This window comes from Sturnus vulgaris, chromosome 4 (assembly GCF_052056855.1).
Source record: "Sturnus vulgaris isolate bStuVul1 chromosome 4, bStuVul1.hap1, whole genome shotgun sequence".
Taxonomy (NCBI): Eukaryota; Metazoa; Chordata; class Aves; order Passeriformes; family Sturnidae; genus Sturnus; species Sturnus vulgaris.
The window spans coordinates 4,344,739-4,366,750 of record NC_142246.1 but is presented as its reverse complement, the minus strand read 5'-3'; the positions used below and the strand labels follow the sequence as shown (position 1 = coordinate 4,366,750).

The window sequence follows — 22,012 nt, the reverse complement described above, 5'->3', positions numbered from 1 at the left end:
AGGGTTCTTAAGGCCCCTCATCACAGCCCAATGCAGCAGTTGCTGCTGCTCACCCATCCACCCAGTATAGCACCCAGAGGCACTGCATCTCTGTCCACCCCATCTCAACTCACCCAGGCACGGCTTGGGGGTTACATCCATCACCTCAGGGGAGAGTGCAAGGACCAATGGCACCTGAGAGAACTGTAAGGACCAATGGCACCTGAGGGAACTGTGGAGACTTGGGAGTGACTCTGAGTACCATGGTCACTTGAGAGGACTCTCAGGACCAATGGTCTATGTGGACCAACATCCCCCTGTCCCCTTGGGTCATTTTCAGAACAGAGATGTGACAATATGAAGGAGGAAGTTGTGAGCAAAAAAAGGAAGTGAAAAAAACCTCAAAAACGTGAGAAGCACATTCAATAGAGAAGTGGAAGGGCTAAAGTGGAAGGGCTAAAGTGGAACTTTAAAGCAGATCCACTGCAACAGTGGGAGACATTTGGAAGAATTTCCGAAGGGACTGAAGACATTCTGACCATCCACACAAGCCAGGTGCCTGGTCCTTTCCTATGAGCAACTCAGACACCAGTAGTGTCACATGCACCTGCACAGGACAGAGGGCTGTGAATGGCCCTCTCAGCTGCTCAGCAAGAAGTGACCAGCAGTCATCTCAGGGGACACCATGGGAACAAGTGATCACCTCACCTCACCTCTGCAGGACTGCAGAGACAAAAGCCCCCTTGTCTCTTCCCTCCCTGGCTGCCCCATGGATGCACTTTGCCATCCTGACAGCCAAGCACACTGCCCTGGGTCTAGGACTAGTGGGAGGGCTGTGGACCTTGTGGGGGCATAGCTGGACAATCCCCTGTGTCATGCTGCTGGGGAAGCTGGTGTCATATCTGGGCCTACCAGGCTGCCACAGCATCCCTGCTTCTCTCTGGGACAGTTCCATGGAAGCAAAAGTATTCAGTGTTTGGATGCTACTAAGGTGCACCCCTCAGACTTCCGTTGGTTGTGGTTTTGGTTCTGCCTTCGCCCCCAGTGCAGGCATCATCCAAAAAAGGGGAAGAGAAACTGAGTGTTGAGGGGAGGAGTCAGGGAGGAACAGTCGACTGGGGACATTGTGGGTGAGAGGCTGATTGTCACAGGTCACCCCCTGATCCCTCCAGCACTGAACACCAGTGCCAGTGGGGACACAGCAGGGGAGTGGCTCCCACCGTTTCTGTTCCTATGCACAGGAGGCTCTTGGGGAGGGGAACTGAATTCCACACCAAAGCTGGTGGGAAGGAGAGGGGAGTTGCCAGGCCCATCCCCAGGTGTTTAGAGCAGAGTTGGGGCTCCCCAGCAGTGTGCTACAGCTTGGGACTAGGTGGTAGAGTTTGTCACCTCCTCTCTGGGAGCCCCATCCCCAGAATTACACAAGTGATGCAGAAGCAGCCGGAGATGGAGGTGGCAGGAGTGAGAGGAGGATGACCCAAAGTATTCCTTCTCCCTATGCAGGGGTTGAGAGGACAGCAAAAATCTTTCTCCAGTCAGGTCTGAAATCCAAAAGCCATCATCATCTGCATTGGTGCTGATGCAACCCACAAGAACAGGGATAGGACAATGTAATATTGGTGGAGAGGGAGAGTCAGGAAAACCCAGCTTAGATGTTTAAGTATCTTTTTCCTAGTGCTGTTTCCTGGGACTCTCTTTCCCTGCCTTCTCATTCTATCTGGGCTGTTCCCAGGCCCAGCATGTCACAGCACTTCGTCCTCAACAACTTACTTCAGCTTTTGTCCCTCCCACACATCCCCAGCCTTCAACTTAGGACCTCTGGGCCCCTCCCTGACACACCGATTCTCCAATTGGTGGGGAGCCACCGCAGTGACTGCTGGGCTGGGTAGAACATTTTGATCCTACAGGTTCTTTCTCCTCCCGCAGTTACTGCTGCTGCTGCTTCTTCAGCCTTGCTGCATGCACCATGCAGCCCCCTCACCTCCTCTTCCTCTTCCTCCCGATCCTCCTCCCTGGCATGTGGGCAGACCCAGAGGGTAAGTGGGAGCTCTGGCTCACCTCAACTGTTCTCACCCCCCTGCCCTGTCAGAGGACACCACAAGTTCTGCTCAGGGGAGGCATGGCCAGGCTACTGTGCTGTATGGGGGGGCCGATGATTCCCAACATCAGAGGGCCACCTCTCACCATGCACCACCCAAATATGCTTTGCTCCTGCCCACCCTCTCTGTTCCTGCCTCCAGCTCAGGACTTCTGCCCCACCAGCTCCAACACAGGGCTTTGGGCACACAAGCAGAAGAGACAACAGTGGTCCCCAGCCCGGTCTTGGGTATTGAGTTTTTCCGCAAGATGTCCTCCCCCTGCAGGGAGCCCGGAGGTGCCAGGCAGATCTCAGCTCCAGATGGTGCTGAGGGCCCCTTCCAGCAGCCCCTCGTTCGCTGGGGAGCTGCACCTGGCAGAGGGTGTTTCGGGTACTGCTGTCACACAGAGAGTTTTACCACAACCCCATGAGTTCTTATGCTTCCGGGGCAGGCAGCATTGGACACAGAAAGGCAGGATTGATCTCTGGGCTGGGCTGGTGTCCTGGCCCAAACACGGAGCCCAAACCTGGACAAAATGCCCTTTCCTATCAACCATCCTCCATATCCTCTGTACTGTGTCCAGGTCTTTGGCAGATGCATGTCCTGGCACGGGTGCTTCTCCTGGGTGGAAACATCACCCCAAATGAGCAGCAAGGTGCCCCTTCATCTGCTCTGCACAGTCAGACAGCAGCTCTGTCCAGGAGGGAGGCATGGAAGAGAGGGGACAAAATGCCTAAAATCCTCTGCAGGAGACAACCACTTTGTTGAAAGTAAAATAAAGAAGGAAGAAAAGTGAGGTCAGAGGAAGTTCAGACAGGAAAGTAACCCTGAGCAGGATTAAGAGCAAACAATCATAGAAGCACAGAATGATTTGGGGTAAAAATGACCTTTAAAGGCCATTCAGTCCAACCCCTCTGCCATGGGCAGGGACACCTTACCCACTCAGAGCCCCAAACAACCTAGCCTTGAATGTTTCCAGGGATGGAGCATCAACCAGATGTCTGGGTAACGTGTGCCAGTGTCTCACTACCTCTCACATAAAAAATTTCTTTTTTATTATCTAGTCTGAATCCCCTGTTCCCCCTCCAGCACCTCCACTTCCCATTTCCCCTTTAGCACCTCCACTTATCTCCTTCCTGCACCCTTTCCTGTCTCCATCCTCTCTCCTAGCAGAGCCACAGGTTATCCAGTACCTCCTGACTGGCGCCTTTGCCAGCATCAGCTCTGCTGAGGTGTCATGCATAGTACTCCTAGAGGACATACCCATGTTAACACTGGATCCAGCCAACTGGAGCATCCACTTCTACTGGCCCTGGGTCAGCCAGGTTGCAGCCGAAGGAGACGGAGAAAAGATAATGTCCCAGTACAAAATTGCTCTGCGCAATTTAATCCGATTTGTGCACGACACAGTTCAGCAGACAAAACAGCACTGTGAGTACAGGAATGAGTCCTGCCAGAGCCCTAGTCCTTCTCCCCAGATTCAGGCTGTGGCCTCCTTCCCACCAAGATGGCATCTGGGGTGGGGGGGGGGGGGGTCTCACAGGATGCAACAGCTCCGGAAATACTGCAGCTGCTGAAGCATATGACTAGCAGGAGTGGGTAGGGCAGCAGACTAAAAATACCCTTCAGGGATTCTGCTCTCTGGTACAAGGAACCCCTCTGCATGTCAGGGAGCTAACACCAAATTTATGGAGTTGCAGGATTAATACAGCAAAGATCATGAAAGAGAAAATTGGGGGCAAATGTTTTGGGGGACAGAATTCTTTTTAAGCAAGCACCCCATACAATTTTCCACTCCATTCTTCCAAAGAGCCTGAGGGCTTGCAGGATGTCTGGGGTCACCTGAAGCATGGCCTTAAGCCCTGCTGCCCATTGCACCCTGTTTTCAACTGCATCCCTGTATGTGCCCTCAGTCACATCCCACCTTATGCCATGCACGTTACACACACTCACGGGACCTCTCCACTGGCTTTGCCCTTGACAGACCCATTGGTGGTCCAGATCCGCTTAGGCTGTGTGGCGTACCCCAATATGACAAGCCAGGGCTTCCTGAATGTTGGCTGGGGTGGCAGAGACCTCGTAGCTTTTGAGATAGATAAACAATGCTGGGAGGCCCGGCAGCCATCTCAGGTGGCAGAGCTGGTCAGCGAGAGCCTCAACAGGCAGAAGTCCGTCACAGTGCTCCTGGAGTACCTTCTCACCATCTGGGTATGCCAGAGCAACTTCCAAACCGTGAAGACGTATGGGAAGGAAGTTCTGGAGAGACAAGGTGAGACCACCCTGACCCTGCAACAGACACCCCAAAGCCCCCCACACTGGGGCTCAGCTGTGCCTCACCCCTTTGCCCTCATTCCCCAGAGCTGCCTGTAGCCACGGTCTTCGCCCGCACCCCCAGCCGAGACCAGCTACTGCTTGTTTGCCATGTCACTGGCTTCTACCCCCGTCCCATCAGCGTGGCCTGGCTGCAGGATGACCAGGAGGTGCCTCCGGGCCCGGCTCTCAACACCAGCACCATCCTGCCCAACGCTGACCTCACCTACCAGCTCCGCAGCGTCCTGGCCGTGGCCCCCCGTGATGGGCACAGCTATGTCTGCCGTGTGCGCCACCGCAGCCTGGGCACCCGCAGCCTTCTCATCCCATGGGGTAGGTGCCACCCATGGGGATGTGGTGCAGGCTGCAGATGGTAGACACTGGCCCTGTGAGGGGCAGCTCCTGACTGGCGCTGCCACCCTCACACAAATTGCCCTCTTCCCTCCGTGTCCCAGAAAACCGCAGCACAGCTGCAACCATCAGCATCACCATTGCAGTGCTGCTTCTTGTGACCACAGCCTCTGCTGGGGGATTTTGGTGGTGGAAGCACAGGTGAGCTCTCCTTCCCATCACCTGCTATAAGATTTATGGGCATGTAGGTCAGTCCAGGAGTTGCAGCAGCAGCAGCTCTGTAGGGCTGAACTCCCTGACTGTCAGCACAGCTCACACATACCCTTTGCAGGAAAGGTAATGAAGCTACATGGGAGACCCAGGATTGCATCATTTGAGGCCTGGTTGCCCACACAGCAACAGCTGCTTGCTCTCTCTTCTTACTTCATATCCTACTCCTGATCCATCAGCACCGACAGCTTTGTTCTGGAAAACCACCACATTAAACAGCTACAAATTTCTCCTGATGCATGTGGCTCCTTTGTCTCTCACCCTTTCATCGCCCTCAGGAAACTGCTCAGCGCACTACAGAGACTCCATATTGCAGCCTGAGACTTCCTTTTCCTGGCTCTAGTTGGTCTCTACCTGGCATGTCAGGAGAAGCCAGTCCTCTGACAGCCTCTCCCACATCTCTCCATGGCCAGTGTCTGTTCCTGACAGGAAAGTTAAAACCCAAGGCCAGACCACTGTGGGGCTGCTGAAGGAGATGTGGGATGGAGCAGGCCACAAATCAGAGAGTCTTTCACTGGGGACAGAAGGGGGAGGGAGGACCTAAGTGACACCCCTGACATCTCTGACACATTTTGAGCACATTGAGCTGGTCCATCTCCAGGCTGGTCTCACCCTCAAATCAGAATGGTTTTAGATCAAGATCTCCTCCACTTCTGACTCCTGCCCCCATGCCTGCCTCCAGTCTCTGTAAAAGCTGGAAGGATGGGGGATTGTCACCCTTCTACTATGCCTGGCAGCCATGAAAGAACCATGCTGAGGCTCTGGGAGACTCTGAGCAACACAGCAGGATGTGGAATGAGGATTATCATCAGTTTATTATGCATTGTCCATTGCTCCTTCCTCTTCAACCTGCTCCATTGTGGAGTCCCACACACAGGAGACAGTCTTCCACAAATGTCTCCAGCACGGGTCCTTTCCATGGTCTTCAGTTCTTCACAAACAGCTCTAGCATGGGTCCTTTCTATGGGCTCACTCCTTCAGGAAAACGCTGCTCCAGTGTGGATTCTCCTCAGGGTCACAAGTTCTGTCAGGAGCCTGCTCCAGCAGAGTGTCTCCACAGGGTCAGAGTCTCTCTCAGGCACACCCACCTTCTACAGCATTGGGCTCCTCCAAAGCCTGCAGGTAGATCTCTGCAGGTGTGGACTTTCATGGGCTGCTGCAGAACAGCTGCTTCCCCACAGTCTTCACCACAGGCTGCTTGGGCACCATCTCTGCTCAGTTGCCTGGAGCCAGCAGGGTCCCTCCCTGACCGTGCCCGGTGCCGCTGCCCTGCCCGCCTCACGTTTCCACCAGCCATGCCACGGCCCATTTGCCAATGCTGTCCGTGTTCCTCCTTTGTCACAAGTCACTGGTCACTGGTCACCGGGCTGAGCCAGCCCCCCATCTCTGCCCTCAGCCCCATCCAAACCTGGACCTGTGCTTCGAGGAATTCCCTGTGGCTTCCCATCGATTCCGCGTGTCCCCAGCCCTCAGTCTCCCCCAGCACTGAAGAGCCCAAGGATGAGCCCAAGGCGTTTCCTGCCTCAGCTCCAGACTTCAGGATAAAGGCAAAAACCCAGGAAGATGTTTGCAATTGTCAGGCCTGCTTAAAAACCCTAAGCCGTGCTGCATCACCTGCCTGGGGGAACCAGAGACACATTACATAGTGAAATAATCCAGCCATTTGAGCCAGAAAATTATTTATCAGAGCTCTGTGGACCTCATTATCATCACATCGTTTCCCTCTTTCTCTCTTTCTGTAATCTTGAGCACAGGTGAGCCCTTATGGTGACAATAGTTTTTTCTAAATTTTGTCTTGGCTTACATGAGAGGCTGAGAAGTTGGAATCTTGACCTGCTCTGGGAATTTGGTTGAGAAGTTTAATTTTGCAGGTTAACAATACCATGTTGAAGTACTCTGAAGGAAACAAATTTGATAATATCCCTACTCCAAGGCCATTTTTGTTTGTTTATAATGTTCTTTTTTTCTTCCTGTGAGTTTTTCCATTGCATTTGCAGCCAGTTCTTAGAAGCAGCCTCATAATAGCAAGTAAAAGAACCAAAATGAAAAAACACAAAGCAGAGAGACATTAGCTTACCAAGTTCTGTGTAAACCAGTGCTGTAATTTAAAAATCTTTGGGTGCTCCCATATCATAAGATTCCTAAAAATACACCTTCTGAATAAATTGGGCAGAGGTTTGCAGAAACACTGAGAATTTGTACCAGGAATGCTAGAAACCAAGATGGGAAAGTACCACATCCAGCCAGGGACCATGGTATAAAAAAGATAAGGAATAAAGTGTACTTCTCTCAGAGACTGTAATAGAATCTTCCATTTGTTATTTAAAATGCTGAACCTCCTCGAAGAAATTGTCAAAAAAGTATGTGTTTTTTTCAAAAAATATGACCACAAAAGAGGTGATGACCTCCTGATGCACAGCACCCTGAGAAAGTCTAAGCAACAGGTTTAAATCTCTTCAATTTTTAAGAGAGTTTGAAAACTAAGTGAATTTTCAGAGTGCTAGGACATTCTGTGAAGAAAGTTCCTCCTCCTGAGGCTATCCCTCTTTTTGAGGCACAATTAAAAATTAATTGAGCTGAAAGGCGAGAAAATTATGATTCTATAGGTAAGTGATCAGGCAACTTGCTGTTTCTGCTCCAGTGAATACTTCACACAAAATTATGTAAATATTCATTAGAATGTCAGGAACTCACGTCTCCCCTGCCACATGAATACCCTAATCACTAGGATCACAGAGTCTTTTGCCCAATGAATATTTAGTTGTTCTCTAAAGTCTAGCAGTTTCAGCAGGAGACTCAAAAGACTCTCTTCTCGAATACCTAAAACAGAGGGGTTGAAATACTGGAATTTGAAGTTTAACCCTGAACCAGCAAAGGATGGAATAAAAGTCAGATATCCCACAACCATTAATACATTGAGTTAAAGAAAGAATGCAATGCTGTTTCTGCTAATCCACTATGATGTTTTGAGAATCATCTCCTGCATTGTGCAGACAGGCAGGGAAAATGTTTCTGGAGCAGAACATACCATGGGATTACCAGGCTACATAGAAGTGCTCTGATCACTGCAGCATTAGCTACCTGGCAAAGCAGCAGTGAAAGAGATTATAATACAAATATACATAATGAACACTAACAAATAACCAGGACCAGATGATATTGCCTCTAGAGTTCTATAGGAACACACAGATTAATAAATATACTACACATGTAGCCTCTCACTTAAAACCTTGTGGCAGCTGAAGACAAAAACACAGGGGATGAAATAGCAGTTCTTAGAAAATTTACAGATGTGCTCAGGGACTAACAGTCCTTTAAACCTAAGGGGAAAATTAATACTAACATTAAAAATTATAGAATAGACCCTTGAATATTTTTATTATTTTTTTATGTGAGAAGAGTAATCATGGCTTCTGTTGGAGGTGCTGTTAAAGAGGTCAAGGAACATAAGAGATAAAGTGGCAGGGGCTATACAATCTGTTTTAATTTCCTACAAAATTTTAACAAAGGCTTTTGCATAGGCTGCCAGAACACTGAGTATGATGGGACAAGAAGGAAGACCCTCACATGCATTAATCTTTGGTTTAAAGGCAGGAATTCAAGGATAACTGCAAAAGGTCGTGTCTTGCAATGCAGGATTATCACAGCAGTTGTGCAGGAGCCTGTCCTGGAACTCATTCTGTTCAGTCTGTCAAAAAATGACCTACAGAAGAGAGATGATCTGTGTGGTGATAATATGATGTGAATTATGATGATCCAACATTATATGAGGCACTTAGGAACAGGACAGGCTGTGAAGAATTTGAGGAGAACCTTAGAGGCCAGAGTATCTCGGCAATAAAATGTCAAATGAAGTTCAACACAGATAAATATAAAGTGATATAATGGGGAAAACCAATCTTACCTGACACACGCTGAGTTAGCCTTGGCTTCCAGCCAGACTCCTCTACTCTTTCCCCTCAGTGGGGCAGAGGGGAAAAATAGGATGAGAAACCCTGTGGGCTGAGACAATTATTGGAAGATTGTTTTCTAATTCCCATTGTGGGAAAAACAAGAGAAATTAATTTAATTTATTGCCAATAAAAATAATTACTTAATTATGGCATTTTAAATTATTAATTAAGGTGGCAAGAAACTAAAATATGAATGTTGAAACAACACTTTCCTCCCTCCTTTCCCGAGCTCAACTTCCCTTGCTCACTTGGCTCCTCTCTGGCACTGGACAGCCTGGAGGGGTTAGGAGAGGAGGTTACACCTGGTAATGAAGCATCTTAACTCTCACAGTTTTCCTGGGACTGTCCAAGGGCTGCAGTCCTTCACAAAAATCTATTCCAGCACAAGCTCTTCACAGTTTCCTTCAGGAATATCCATCTGCTCCATTAAGTGATACTCCATGGTCTGCTGTGGTTATCTGTGATCTCTTCCAAGGGCAGATAAGACAAAACCTTAGAAGAAAAATCTGTTAGAAATCTGAATTTTGTTCTTAGGCAGTCTTAGTGATATTTAAGTGCAGAATGGTAACACATTTATTTGTATTTTAGCACAACACAGAAAACAAATTCATTAGTTCTTGCACATTGTTTTTCTGTGGCAAAGAAGCTGCATTTTGGGAATAAGGTACCTACAGAGCTCTTTATCTGAGTACTCCTCTACTGAAAAAGAGGAAAAAAAAGCTGAGCAACTACAAGTCTATTTTAACACTGAACTTTAAGAGGAAGCCTGATTGATTTGCATATGTTGTACATCAAGTTTTAGGCACTGGAGTCTTTGATATAAGTGCAAATTAGACTGTCAGGTTTCTGTGCACTAGTTACCGTCTTGTCTTGTTCTATTAAATTTTTGGATGACAATTCAGCTTACTTCTTTGCAGAAGTTTTGTGGTTTCTCTTCAAATTTGGGGTTCTTTCTTTTGTTTTAATTTCTTTATTTGGAATGGTGGTAAATGAAGTTAAAAGATAGATGAGTATCATATTGTGAAAGAAATGTCATCACTGGGATGGATTTTCAGTGTGTCCTTAAATCACATGATTTTTAAGACTGTATCAGAGAAGCAGATACCAGGAAATTATGCAGCTGGAGAATTTGCCCTGGAAAAAATCTCAGTGTTGGTTCTGCCTGATCTGGAAAGCTTTGCAGAATGCATTTTGTCTCAGGTCAGAGATATTCTAGTTCACAGAATTTAAGTCATAATGTAAAAATGGTGCATAAGTCTCTTCTAACATATGTGTTTTAGAGTTTGTAAAAGAGATAATGAATTCTGAAAGAAAAAGCTCCAAAACCTAAATCTGAAACAAACTAGACTAATAAGGTAGAATAACAATGACACACATATCCTGAGGAAGAGACAATGAACACCTGCAGTATAAGGGATGGTTCATACCCAAACATTTTTGATTTATTAATAATAAAATATGTGAGAATTAAGTATATCATCAATATTACATCAATATTACATTACATACATTTTCATGATAGAGTGCTACACTTGCAGTCTAAAGAATTTCTAATGAAAAGGAAATGAAAAGGAATAGAAAAAAACAAAGAACATTCTTAGGTGAGGTTCTGTCATACAGGTCACCAGATATCTTCGTAAACCAAAATATTTTAGGATGTTTTCTCCTATCAGTGGCTTAGAAAATTAATTCACAGAAAAGAATTAGAAGTTTATAGTATTACCTTTGAGACACTGTCAATGCTTTTGTTCTTTAAGTACAGACTTATTCCAGAGCATCCAGAACTCTGACATAATCTATAGACTGAAAGGAACAGTGTTACTCATGTTCAACAGAAAATACATGAAATAAAGATGCCATTCTGATGTATTTTTCAAGTAAAGAAAACATTTCATTCTCAAATCATCAGTGGGCAAAGGACAACATGTGACTTAACTGACTACTGGATAAATAGGTCTTTATCTGAAGACTGCTCATTTAGACATCTAAATTTAATTTAGAGTGCAAAGATGAAAGATTTTAGATTTACTCTGGGTGATTGCCAAGGCACAAAGCTATCAAAAAATAAAAATTACCAGAGGTCACCTGGCCACTAAAAGTTTTGGAGGTGCAAAAATAATCAGGAGGCATATGCAGGGCATGAATCCAGAGTGTTAAACCTCACTGGTTATCATATTGTTGCATAAAAAAAGGCAATATATTCTGTAGAGCTTTGTTCTGCTGTCAAGGAGGTACAGAATGTCAAAGATTATTACAAACTGCATTTTTTAACAAGATCTTGGCCTATTAAGCTATAGTCTTTATATAGTAATTTTATACATGAATAATACATACATTTTAATGCAGTTCCAGAACTCCTGTTTTGAGTCTTCTTTTTTTTTTTTTTCTGAGATGGCAGAACACAATGCAAAATGGTTAAAGCATTTTCAAGTGCTGCAGCTTTGACATTTAACGGAGACTTCGACTTGTGCCAATGAATATGCATAAATCATATTGTTGAACTGAAAAATATAGCAACTGGGATTGGAAAGTGTGAAAGATGAGATCAATTTGTTTTGAATTTTTGATGAAAGAGGCTTATATTTAAGGAGTGACTATCAATTCAACTCAAAGAAAAGGTATATATTATAATGGATGAAAATACTGAGAAAATACTGCGATTTTAAGGAACTAGATGGAGGTGTGTTTTTCTTAGACTGGATTATAGGTCAGCATCTGAACTTCTCTCTAATAAATCCTTTATGCTTCTACATTGTAAGGGACTCCACCTCCAGAAGGCTTCAAGCCCTGGGGAATTTTTCTTTCCCAGTTCACCAGAGACAAAAAGCAGCAGGCTCTCTGCACCAGGAGCGCCCTCACATCCCTACCCAGAACAGCCAGGCTGCAATTCCCTGCCCCTTGTCCAGCCAGAAGGGAGACTGAGCACACATTCCCAGCAAATATTCCCATTCCAAACCTAAACACACACACAGAACTCTGAACCCCTGCTCCCAGCAGCTTCGTCCTTTTCTCACCTCGACCTTTGGTTTTCTCTGCTTTGGCCACTTCCAAAATAATAATAATAAAAAAAAACCCTTATGATGATGTGAAAATAAACAAAAATAGGTATGTGATACTCCTCTTTTATCTAAAAATTTAGGAAGATGAAGCTGACTTTCACTCCTGTATAAGATGATGGTTATTTCATTTTATCTGAGCTTTTCCAATACCTGCTGGAAATACAATCTGGGCAGAACCTGCATCAGTGCCTTCCATACAAACCACCCCAGTGCATCATGAATGTTGAGTCATTCATTTGGATGCATTGTTTTGGAAGCTGGAAGGGGAACAATAGCCCTTTGATGAAAAATTCTAGAATTTTGGGGGCCGACCCACTCAGCTGTGCTCACACATTCATTGACTTGGAGAATACAGCTTGCCCTTCCAAAAGCAATTTTGTATATTGATGATGTACTAAGAAGTACACAGATTTCCTGACATGAGTGATTTCTTTGTCTCTTTGTGTAGCATACCCAGTTGTCAAGGATATCACGATATTTTCCATGCACCCTACTGCTTTGAAAAGATAAAGTAAAAAAAATAAATAAAATATTATGCTTTAAATTTGCTTTTCAAAAGAAATAGAAGCTGAACACAGTGTCTCAAAGGACTAATCCCAACTGAAAGCTCTTCATGAGGAAAACATAAAAGCCTTTAGGTTGTTTGCATTCCCTTCCTATTTTTTAAAATTGTATTATTTTGTAAATAATTTATAAATAATAATTGAGAGCATTTTGCTGTCTTTAACCATGTTATCCCAGGAGTAATGTTGAGAGCTCTATAGATCAGAAATATGATTAAGAACATAAAATAATAGCAGGATTTGTCCTATTTTTTCTTTTTCTTCATCTGGGCTGAGAATAGTGGTAATTTATGCTATATTGTTATTAAACCACTAATTTTCCCCTTCCATTAGTTATGAGGCAGCATGGAGAGTTCACAAGACATAAATGACAGCTAAGCAATAATTCTGAATACACTTTTGGCACTGCCAGCTGTACAGGTAGGTCTGGCACAGCTGTTGCTCTGCCTCAGCTTTTTGTTTGGTTGTTTTTTTTTCCTAAAGAAACTCTTTTCAAAGGTCACCCTGCCAATAATAAACTGATTGTGAATTCACATGGGCAGTGGACAGGAGCCAGTCCATCTAATCCTCTTTTTTTTTCAAGTGTTTTCTGACACCAAAAGCACCTGGAGCATCACCCATGGCTTCTCATGAGTCTTAAAAGCATCTGGAAGTTTCTTTCCTATAAAGTCGGTGTGGACTAACTCAAGTCAGAATATTGAATTAATCTTTACCTGACACTTAAGAATCCCACAAGCTCTGGTTCAAACTCCTGTGAGTGTACATTACAAAACTTGTTATGGCATTTCCTGGTAAGCAATTAATAAATTATAAGAAAAGAACATTCTAGAAAATGTTTCCTTGAGTGTTTTGTTGGGGATATTTATTTAAAAGGCTAATACAAATTACAAATACATACACTGATATATAGTCAAAATACACACTAATATGCATAATTTGACCTCGTGTCTCAGACCACTGATTTCCATTGACATTCCATTCCATGCCCCTTTCTTCATGTCCAAAGTCACCTGGATGGTTCTTTGGCATGATGATTGATAATTATTTCATGGCAACTGTGAGCTCCAGAAAGCAATTGGCTCTTATATTTAACTCCTCTTTCTCTTTAATTCCTCTTAAATTACTCCAATAGAAATAAATGTAATGAAGTCCTTACAGCAAATTAGTTTTGTTGCTTTCACCACACATTTGTAATTGATATAATATCTTTTTAATATTATGGTGACCAGAAATAGAGTAATACCTCATGCCTGTTTCCTTCAGAAAATCATTATCCTCTAATAAACATCTCAGAATACCTCAAAATCTTAAACTATATTGTCTTTTCTCAGTGGTGCAAACATTTTTAAAGATATGTCCATTGACAATTTTGTTTCCCTTGAGACACTTTCTCCTCAGTAATTTATATTTTCCTATTATTTTAATTTGCTTAAAAACAACCTTGTGGTCAATATTGAAGGATAGTGTGGGGTAAAGTCAACTTTATATGATATGAACAGAAACTTTCAAATTGCAGTGACTGTTGGAGCTCCTTTCTTTGTTCCTTGATAAATGAGTCCTGGAAAAGCCACCTGCTATCCGTGTTTTAATGGGATGGTCCCTGTTCCAAGCTCATCTGCATGGATGCTCACAGGATGCCTCCACTCCTCTGTGGGTTTTCAGAGAACAGACTGGGACTAGAGAAGTTCCTGACCTCACCACAGCTCAGGAGTTTGTCTGTTTGCCTCCTTTGGAGCCTCTATCAAACCCCCCAGAGTTTGTCCCAGGCCTCGAGCATGTCCTTCATGTGCCTGGTGCAATCTCCAAAGTGACAGATATGATTTTGATGCAAAAGTTTTTAATAGAATACAAGTCAGCTGCAGTAATTACTCCCATGAGATCATGATGTACAGCACTGGCTATTTATTTTGGGAACACTGTTTGTCTGTTTTCTCAGGACTGCTGGATACAGTCTGTTCTTTTTGTCTGCTTTGTCTATCTGCTTTCCTGGACTGTTATAGCCACCTTACTCTCCCCAGTGAACTCCATTAAATTCTCTGTATCAAATAGAGAAAAACCTATATTTCTATATAAATCAAATCTATATCTCTATATCAAATGCAGGCATGCATGATTTCAGTAAGCATGCATGATTTCTATTTCACTTCTGTTTTATTGGTGTGATAAGCTGTGCAGAAGAATATCTTCAACTCTGAGGACATAAAATCAGTGTGCACTGTGATATCTTCTAAATAATGCCATCTTCCAGAAACCAGTTTCCATTTTAGAGAAACAATGGCAAAACTGCCTGAACTGAGTTCAAAATGCTTTTTTCTTTTACGTAACACTTGATCAGACTATGAGGTTTTAAAATAAGCAGTGCAATAAAGTCATCTCAAATGGAACATTATCTTGAGCATTTTTCCTCTGAGGAACTCTTTTTCAGCCAAGATTTTTACTCTTTTTCTGTGACTTTCCTCTGTTTTCCACATGTGGGAGCAACTTTCCCTAGGGCTGCATCAACATCAGCAAATTAAATGTATCCAGAGATATCTTCAAGCAAGGAGGCCAAGTGGTGCAGGGCATCTCTTATCTTCCCTAACAAACTGTTCCAGACTCTGGAGCAGGGTCTGTGTGCAAACTGCCTGCTGGACTGGCTCCTGGGCTCCAGCTGCCAGGCCACATCCAGGAACTGTTCAGGGAAAGAGCTTATTGGAACGGGCCAAAATCATGCCAGGAAACATTACAGGAGTCAATGAGGATGCTCCAGTGCCAGGGAATCTTCCCAAGCACGCTCCACTTCACTGGCATAGATGCAGACCATGCCATTTTTCCCTGAGAGGAACACTTCTGCTAACCAGCTGTGCCAAAACAGCTCTCATTTGATTGCCATTCTGTAAGTTCTCTTCCTTCAGTGGCCAAGATCATACCTAAAGGGGTATGAAAGTCACTTTTCCCAAAGTGAGTGTCAGGCTATGTGAGGAGAAGTGGTGTTTCTGGTGCCATCTGGTAATGTTGAAGAGGTAAGAGAGAGGGAGAACAGCCACCATGCAAACATCTTTATATAAAAACTTCCCTGGGAGACCTCAAAAATTCCTGAATTCCCAAAAGCTTGCCAGAAAAACCGTCTCTTCTGATAATTTTTAGCCCTTGACCACCGTGGGTACAAAAAAATCCCCTACCCTTCTAAATAAATTTGCCCCCTCAAAAAATGCTGCACAGCAAATATGAAGGCAATAGCAGAGATGTATGGGTTTTTCCCAGTACAAAAGATTCTCCATGCTGATTTAAGCATTTACCTCAGTTATTCTTCACCAACAATCAAAGAAAAAAATCCTGTAGATGTCCCCCATGCTGTATAAGGGACAAATGCAGTCATATCTCTCTGTCCAGTAATTCCATTTTTCTAAAGCATTTTTATTTCCTGCAGCCAAACTCATTTGCCTTAAGTCTTCTCAGACTGGCTTACTCCCTTCACTAGCATTGTCTTCTGCCTTTTCCTTATTATTTTCAGCTCTGTAAAGGCTCTTCTTTCTGCATCATTTTCTAAGGATTTATCAGTCTGGTATTTAGTATATTCCCATTATGCAAGGAAGAAAAAAATTATTTTTTGCATTTGAACTAGACAGTGATGGAGCTTGTGTTCATTTTCAGTTCCAGTGGGAAATAATATTTTTCTTCTTGTTGGCCCGATGGGACTTTTCTGTGCCCTGGATATGTTCATTTTCCTCTCTGTGAGACAGCAAGTATCTACAGCAAAAGTGAGCTCAGAGGAACTTTTCTGCTGTGGTGACTTGGGAGTCTCTGCTGTGACAAAGGACACAAATTCCTCCTGGTGCATTTTATTGATGGGGGAACTTTGCACACTTGTACCCCAGACAGCAGCAGGTTGCCTGCTCTTGCTGACATATTCATATTTTTCACATTAATCCTAATTGTTCTTCCTCTGCTTTTGTCAGGCCCAAGGGACACACTCTATCTTGAATTCATCTTCAGAGCTTCTGTTCACTTAATGAAGACAAATTCCTGCTCAGTAGGCAAAAGGTGCTTTAATTTTGTTCTCTCTTATGTCCCAAATGAAAGACCTTCAACTTCTTGTGTTTTCATAATTATTTTTAACCTCCTGGATTCCTGAAGGCAACTTCCATTTATTGAAGGAATAAATAATAACTGAAGACACAGTAGCTCAAATAAGCTGTTGCCATGAAAACAATTGAGTGTTAGAAACAAAAATCAGGTAATTTTATATGTTTTCTATCTTTTAAGGTTGGATTAGTTTCACTTAGCTTTAAATGCTTGTGCTATAGATGACGTGCATTGTTTTCACAAACTTCCATTTCTCTCTCTCCATGGATAATAGAAGGCTCATGGGTGATTACCATAACTGGCTGCTAAGCTTTTAAATTAACAAAATTATATAAATCCCAGCTAACTTGTTGGTCCTTTCTACTCTAAAATATGAGTCTTTGAAGATCATTTCCTATCTATTAAGATTTTCTTTTCCTTTTTCCCCAGCCCATTTGTTAACAAAGAAAGCAAATGAGAAAATGAAGAATCAAATAGTGGAACATACATTGAAATGAGTTTATCCAAGATTGTGAGGCAGATCATGAAAATATAGAGCCTGAGTCTCCTGTTTGCTTATTCAGACCCTTGTTTGTAAAAAAACAAAATTCTAATGGATAAGGGTATGACCCAGATATTACAGGTATTCAGATATTACAGATAATTGTATAGGGGTCATTTTCAGTCAAGGAAAAGGGAACCAGAGAGCACTTTATTCTCTCCATTTTAGACAACTATGTCAGGCTAGGGAAAATCCCCGTATGGAGTTGCCTATTTCCATTATTGATGGCAGAAAAAACTTGGATAACTGATACCAGCTGACAGCTCCCTTTTAGATGTCTACAAGTTGTGGTGGCAAAATGTGCCCCAAAGGACCACATTGTAAACACCATCCCAAGTGGCACCAGCCAACAAGAAGTGTTCATTTAGCAAGGAATTCCTTCTCACAAAAGCTTTCGAATTTCTGTTCACTTTTGAGACAACCTCAAGCAAAACATCAAGAATTCCCATCTTCTCACACATAAGAGACTTTTCTTTTCCAGTGGAAAATGCAAGCATTTTTAATCAGGGGGGAATAGGTGTGTAAGAGGTGGAGAAGAGGTGGATGAGCACTCCATGCCATGTAGGAAATTCAACATTTTCTGTCTCTGCTCAGCCTGAGTCAATGACATGTTCCACCCTTAATTGCTCTGTATCACAAGAGAAACACTTCATCTTTATGGAATTTTTTTGGCTGAGCAGAAAACTAGTTCTAGGAAGCTGCCTTTGCAGAAGAGCGGTCAAAGACAGGCATGAAAAAAGGAAGGACTTTTTTCATATTTGCAAGTAGGATTTAGGAAGTGTGATTGTGGCAATGTGCTGATTGCAGTGTTGCTCCTGCAAGATACATTCTGTGAAGCAAAACACACCACAAATTGGAGAGTTTTACTGCCAGCCACAAAACTCTTGCTAGAATTAGTTTTCCATTCGAAAAGAAACTCTGGAAAGTCAACATTTGAAATAATATCTAACCAATCACTCTCCTCCCCATATGCACTCAATTTTTAAAAGATGTCTTCTGTATCATTTTAAATAACATACATTTATTTTAACACTACAAATCCAGCAGATTTCACTACAGCACAGGGGTTTTTAGGGGGTGGAAATGTCCAGCACTGCACATTATGATTGCATAAGCACTAATAGACTCCCTCTGTTAAGTGAAATGCTATGAAATTATTCCATCTAATCAAGCTAATCATGGAAGTGGCAAGGGACCAGCCAAAATGCATCTCTCTAGTTTTAGGGAGAGTGCAAGACTAGAATAGCAAGCAGTCCCTGCCTTAAATCACAACTGGCCCCACAACTGCATCATGATTGCACAGAAGGGAAAAATAAATTGTTCTGTCAGAACCAGCATATGCAATTACTTTATTTGCTCAAGCTAATTGTTGTTAGATATCAGGCATGCAGCTTATCATCTGTCACTCAAATGGGATCCACGTGCTTGAAAATATATTAAAGTTGCTATAAAGATGAATTTCTAACAATTTTACTTATTTTCAATAAACTGTTAGTGAAAGTGATTTTCATACATGTTTTAAAAAGAGAAGCTGGCAGAAGAGACAGGACAACTAATGAGTCCTGGACTAGACATATGGTGGAATATCCTTGAAATTCTATTTACAGCAATGTTTTTTTTTTATCAGTTTATCTTATTTCTCCTGGTTTTCTTCAGATTATTGATTTAATCCCTATATTAAGTCATTCTGTTCTTCACCAAGCCTTCAGCTGCTCTATCTGTCTGGAGTGGACATAATAAACCACATTTATCAGCTGCATTTCCACAAACTGTGTTTTGTTTTGGAAAGTCAAGCCATTCCCCTTATTTCATATTAGACACTTGGGAGATAGGTTTGTGATGTAATTTTTGGATACATCCTCTGACAACAAAGTAGAAATCCTTTAAATTAGTAGCACCCATGGAAGTACTGGACTGTTTTTTCACACCATATCACTCTGTGCAGCCCTTGGATTTTGACATAAAACAAAACAAACAAACAAAAAAAAGACGCACAACTCCCATACCTGATTTACATTGTTTGACCTGCCTAGTTAGAAATATGGCATTGCCAACTCTGCAATCCTCCATGATCTTTAAATACTCACCTTATGCATGTGGGTGTTTATATCTACACATATGTACATATATATATATTCACATAAAGATATAACACTACAGGAGAAGGTTATCCCTGCATATACCTGCAGTAAAACTCTGTTTAGTGCACTGACATTTAGCTGAAATGACAGACACGAAATATTTTATTTATTACTCAGTTCTCCCTCCCAAGCCATCTCACTCAGAGATGTCACCATTGTGTACCTCTGAGATTTGCCTCAGAATACAAGTTTTTCTGAATGAAATATAAATACATAAATAAAAATGTTGTCTCCTAGGAGACTGTGATTGGAAATTGGGAATTCACACAAGCAATCTCCAGATTCTGACATTGTGGAATTAATACAATAGATGCTTTGTGAGGGGAGAAAAAAAAGGAAAATAAACAAAGCATTTTAGGAACAATACCCTTGTTTCAAAGAAATCTTTAAGTATTTTAAGCCTTATTTAGCCTTCTAGCAAAATCACTCCCAATGTTGCACCCTTTTTATGAAATGGATGTTTATTGATTGAATAAACTCACATCATTGCCAGTGGTCTGGTATCTGCACCAAGAGACTTGGTTGAGAATTTTGGAAACTCTTAACTTCATTCAGTATTCTTTATTTTGTTGCAGTGATTTCAGAAGGATTTGTATGAAAATGCTTAGCACACTCCAGCTTTCATGTGGGGATACTCATGGCCTGATTTATGCAAAAAATAGCATAAAACCATGGACCACAGACCATGGGCAACCATTGTATTTGCAGGAGAACTGTGTTCAGCAGTCTTTATCAGAGCAGGATGCCAGGAAACAAACAGGAATTCTGGACTTTACTGGGAAATCTGTCCTTTGCAAACAGCAAACATTTATGTTGCTTTGTATTACTCATCTTCAATATCAAGCATCTACTGAGGGTTGTGTTTTTGTTGGGGTTTCTTTGAACAGAAAAATGTGATCAATCTTCTGGATACCCTGTATTTTAAATCCTACTCTAAAAATCCTTATCTGGCTCAAATGGTGATCTTAAATATAAAATCTGAATGTTCAAAGCCTGTTACCAAGCACTTACTTATTACAATCTTTTACTCGTGTAGGATACTTACGGTAGGACTAAATATATAGTTGAAGTTATTTTTTCTTCCCATGTGTTTTTTGCAAAGCCAAAATAAATTATATTTACTCAGGGGAAATAACTTCCAGAAGAAAGACATAAAATTTTGAAAATCAAAACAATAAAAATAGTGACATAAGTCTCACAGAATCACGGAATAGTTGGGATTGAAAGGGACTTCTACAAATCATCTAGACTGAATTCTCTGCTGAAGCAGGTTCACCTAGTTCAGCTTGCAAAGGATGAGGTACAGGCAGGTTTTGAATATCTCCAAAGAAAGAGACTCCATATATTTCAGCCAGATCATTTTTTCCTTGATTTTCAGTAACATCTGCAAAATTAAAATAATTTATGCGTGCACAGACTCATTTCTTAGCAGCTTGTATTCAAGTACCTTGCTTTCTAGGCTCCTGTGAGATTGTGATCATATGGTTATATGGAAGATGCAGTGAAGTTTTGGATGCCCTATCCGTGGAAGTGTTCAAGGCCAGGCTGGACAGGACCTGGTCTAGTGGGTGACAACTCTGCCCATGGCAGAAGGCTGGAATTAGCTGATCTTTAAGGTCCCTTCCAACCCAAGACTTTCCATGATACTTTCATCCATGTAAGGAATTTACTGTCCTTAGAAAACAATCATTTACTCAGCATAATGTGACTTACTGCCTCACATCACACAGATCTCTTAGCAGCACAAATTTTTGTGCCTGTAATTTAGTCCAAACCATTTTTACAACAGTTTTTTTTTCCTCTTTGATGATGTCTTGCATCAACCCAGAGACACCTGAGGTTGGGAAGATGGCTTCAGTGCCATCTGTGGCCCAGAGATGTGAAATGTCCTGTTTGGAGATGGTTGCAACCAACATCACACACTGATAGAGACCCTGAGTTTGCAGAATCAAAGCAGCCAGTTCTATCCACTCATCTTGGGACAAAAATCTGTTCTCAAGCATTGCCTTTCATATGCACCTGTCCATTAGACACAGACTTCAACCTGGTTTTTTTTGCTCTTTTTCTGGGATTTTGGGTCTTTCCCAAGTTTTATTCATCCTTTTGATGACATGCCTGGTGCAATCCAGATATTAACCCTTAAGCCCAAAGTCATCACTCTAAAAGAAATATGACATTTTCTCTCTCAAGATTGGGGTTAAAATATTAATAAATTGTGAGTCAGTGTGAGCATTTATGGATGACTTCTGAATACTTAGAAGTTAATCTAATTTCTAAAAAAAAAAAAGAAAAACCAACATTTTGAGGAATCAGCTGTCCCCAATCACTGCAATTTACATTATACTATAGAATATTTCATTAGCTACCCTTATTCACTACTTGATGCATTTTCCATTCTCATTCCTACCATAATCAGAAATCTTTCTGTCCCTCTCTACCCTTCTTCTCATCCATCTAAGGCAGCTTAATACTGATATTTTATTATTCCCCAGAGCTTTAAAATGATTCTATATATTCCTCAGCAGCCATCTCCACAGAGGAACATGGCAGCTGTTCAAAGCTCAGAGTAACTCACTGCATGACATTTGAGGGGAGAAGGAGCAATACTTGAAATTACCCTGTAGATTTGTATTCAGTGGATGAAGCTTTTCCAACTGGAAACCAGCCAAGACAACGGAGCTAATCATCTCCCTTCTGCAAAA

At 42.5% G+C, this 22,012-nt stretch overlaps 1 protein-coding gene across 2 annotated transcripts; it reads left to right on the top strand.

Moving 5' to 3' along the window:
* The first annotated feature begins 1,832 nt into the window (after positions 1-1,832).
* Positions 1,833-5,224, top strand: LOC106853161 (T-cell surface glycoprotein CD1b-3-like). 2 transcript variants are annotated; one of them, XM_014876237.2, is made up of 6 exons: positions 1,833-2,015; positions 3,231-3,488; positions 4,042-4,326; positions 4,416-4,700; positions 4,823-4,919; positions 5,050-5,224. In XM_014876237.2, exons 1-6 carry the CDS (start codon positions 1,946-1,948, stop codon positions 5,093-5,095), a joined length of 1,041 nt encoding a protein of 346 aa, XP_014731723.2. In that variant the 5' UTR covers positions 1,833-1,945; the 3' UTR covers positions 5,096-5,224. The 2 variants fall into 2 exon arrangements, with proteins under 2 accessions (XP_014731723.2, XP_088019108.1); XM_088162982.1 differs by having other exon boundaries at positions 3,228-3,488.
* The last annotated feature ends 16,788 nt before the right edge of the window (positions 5,225-22,012 follow it).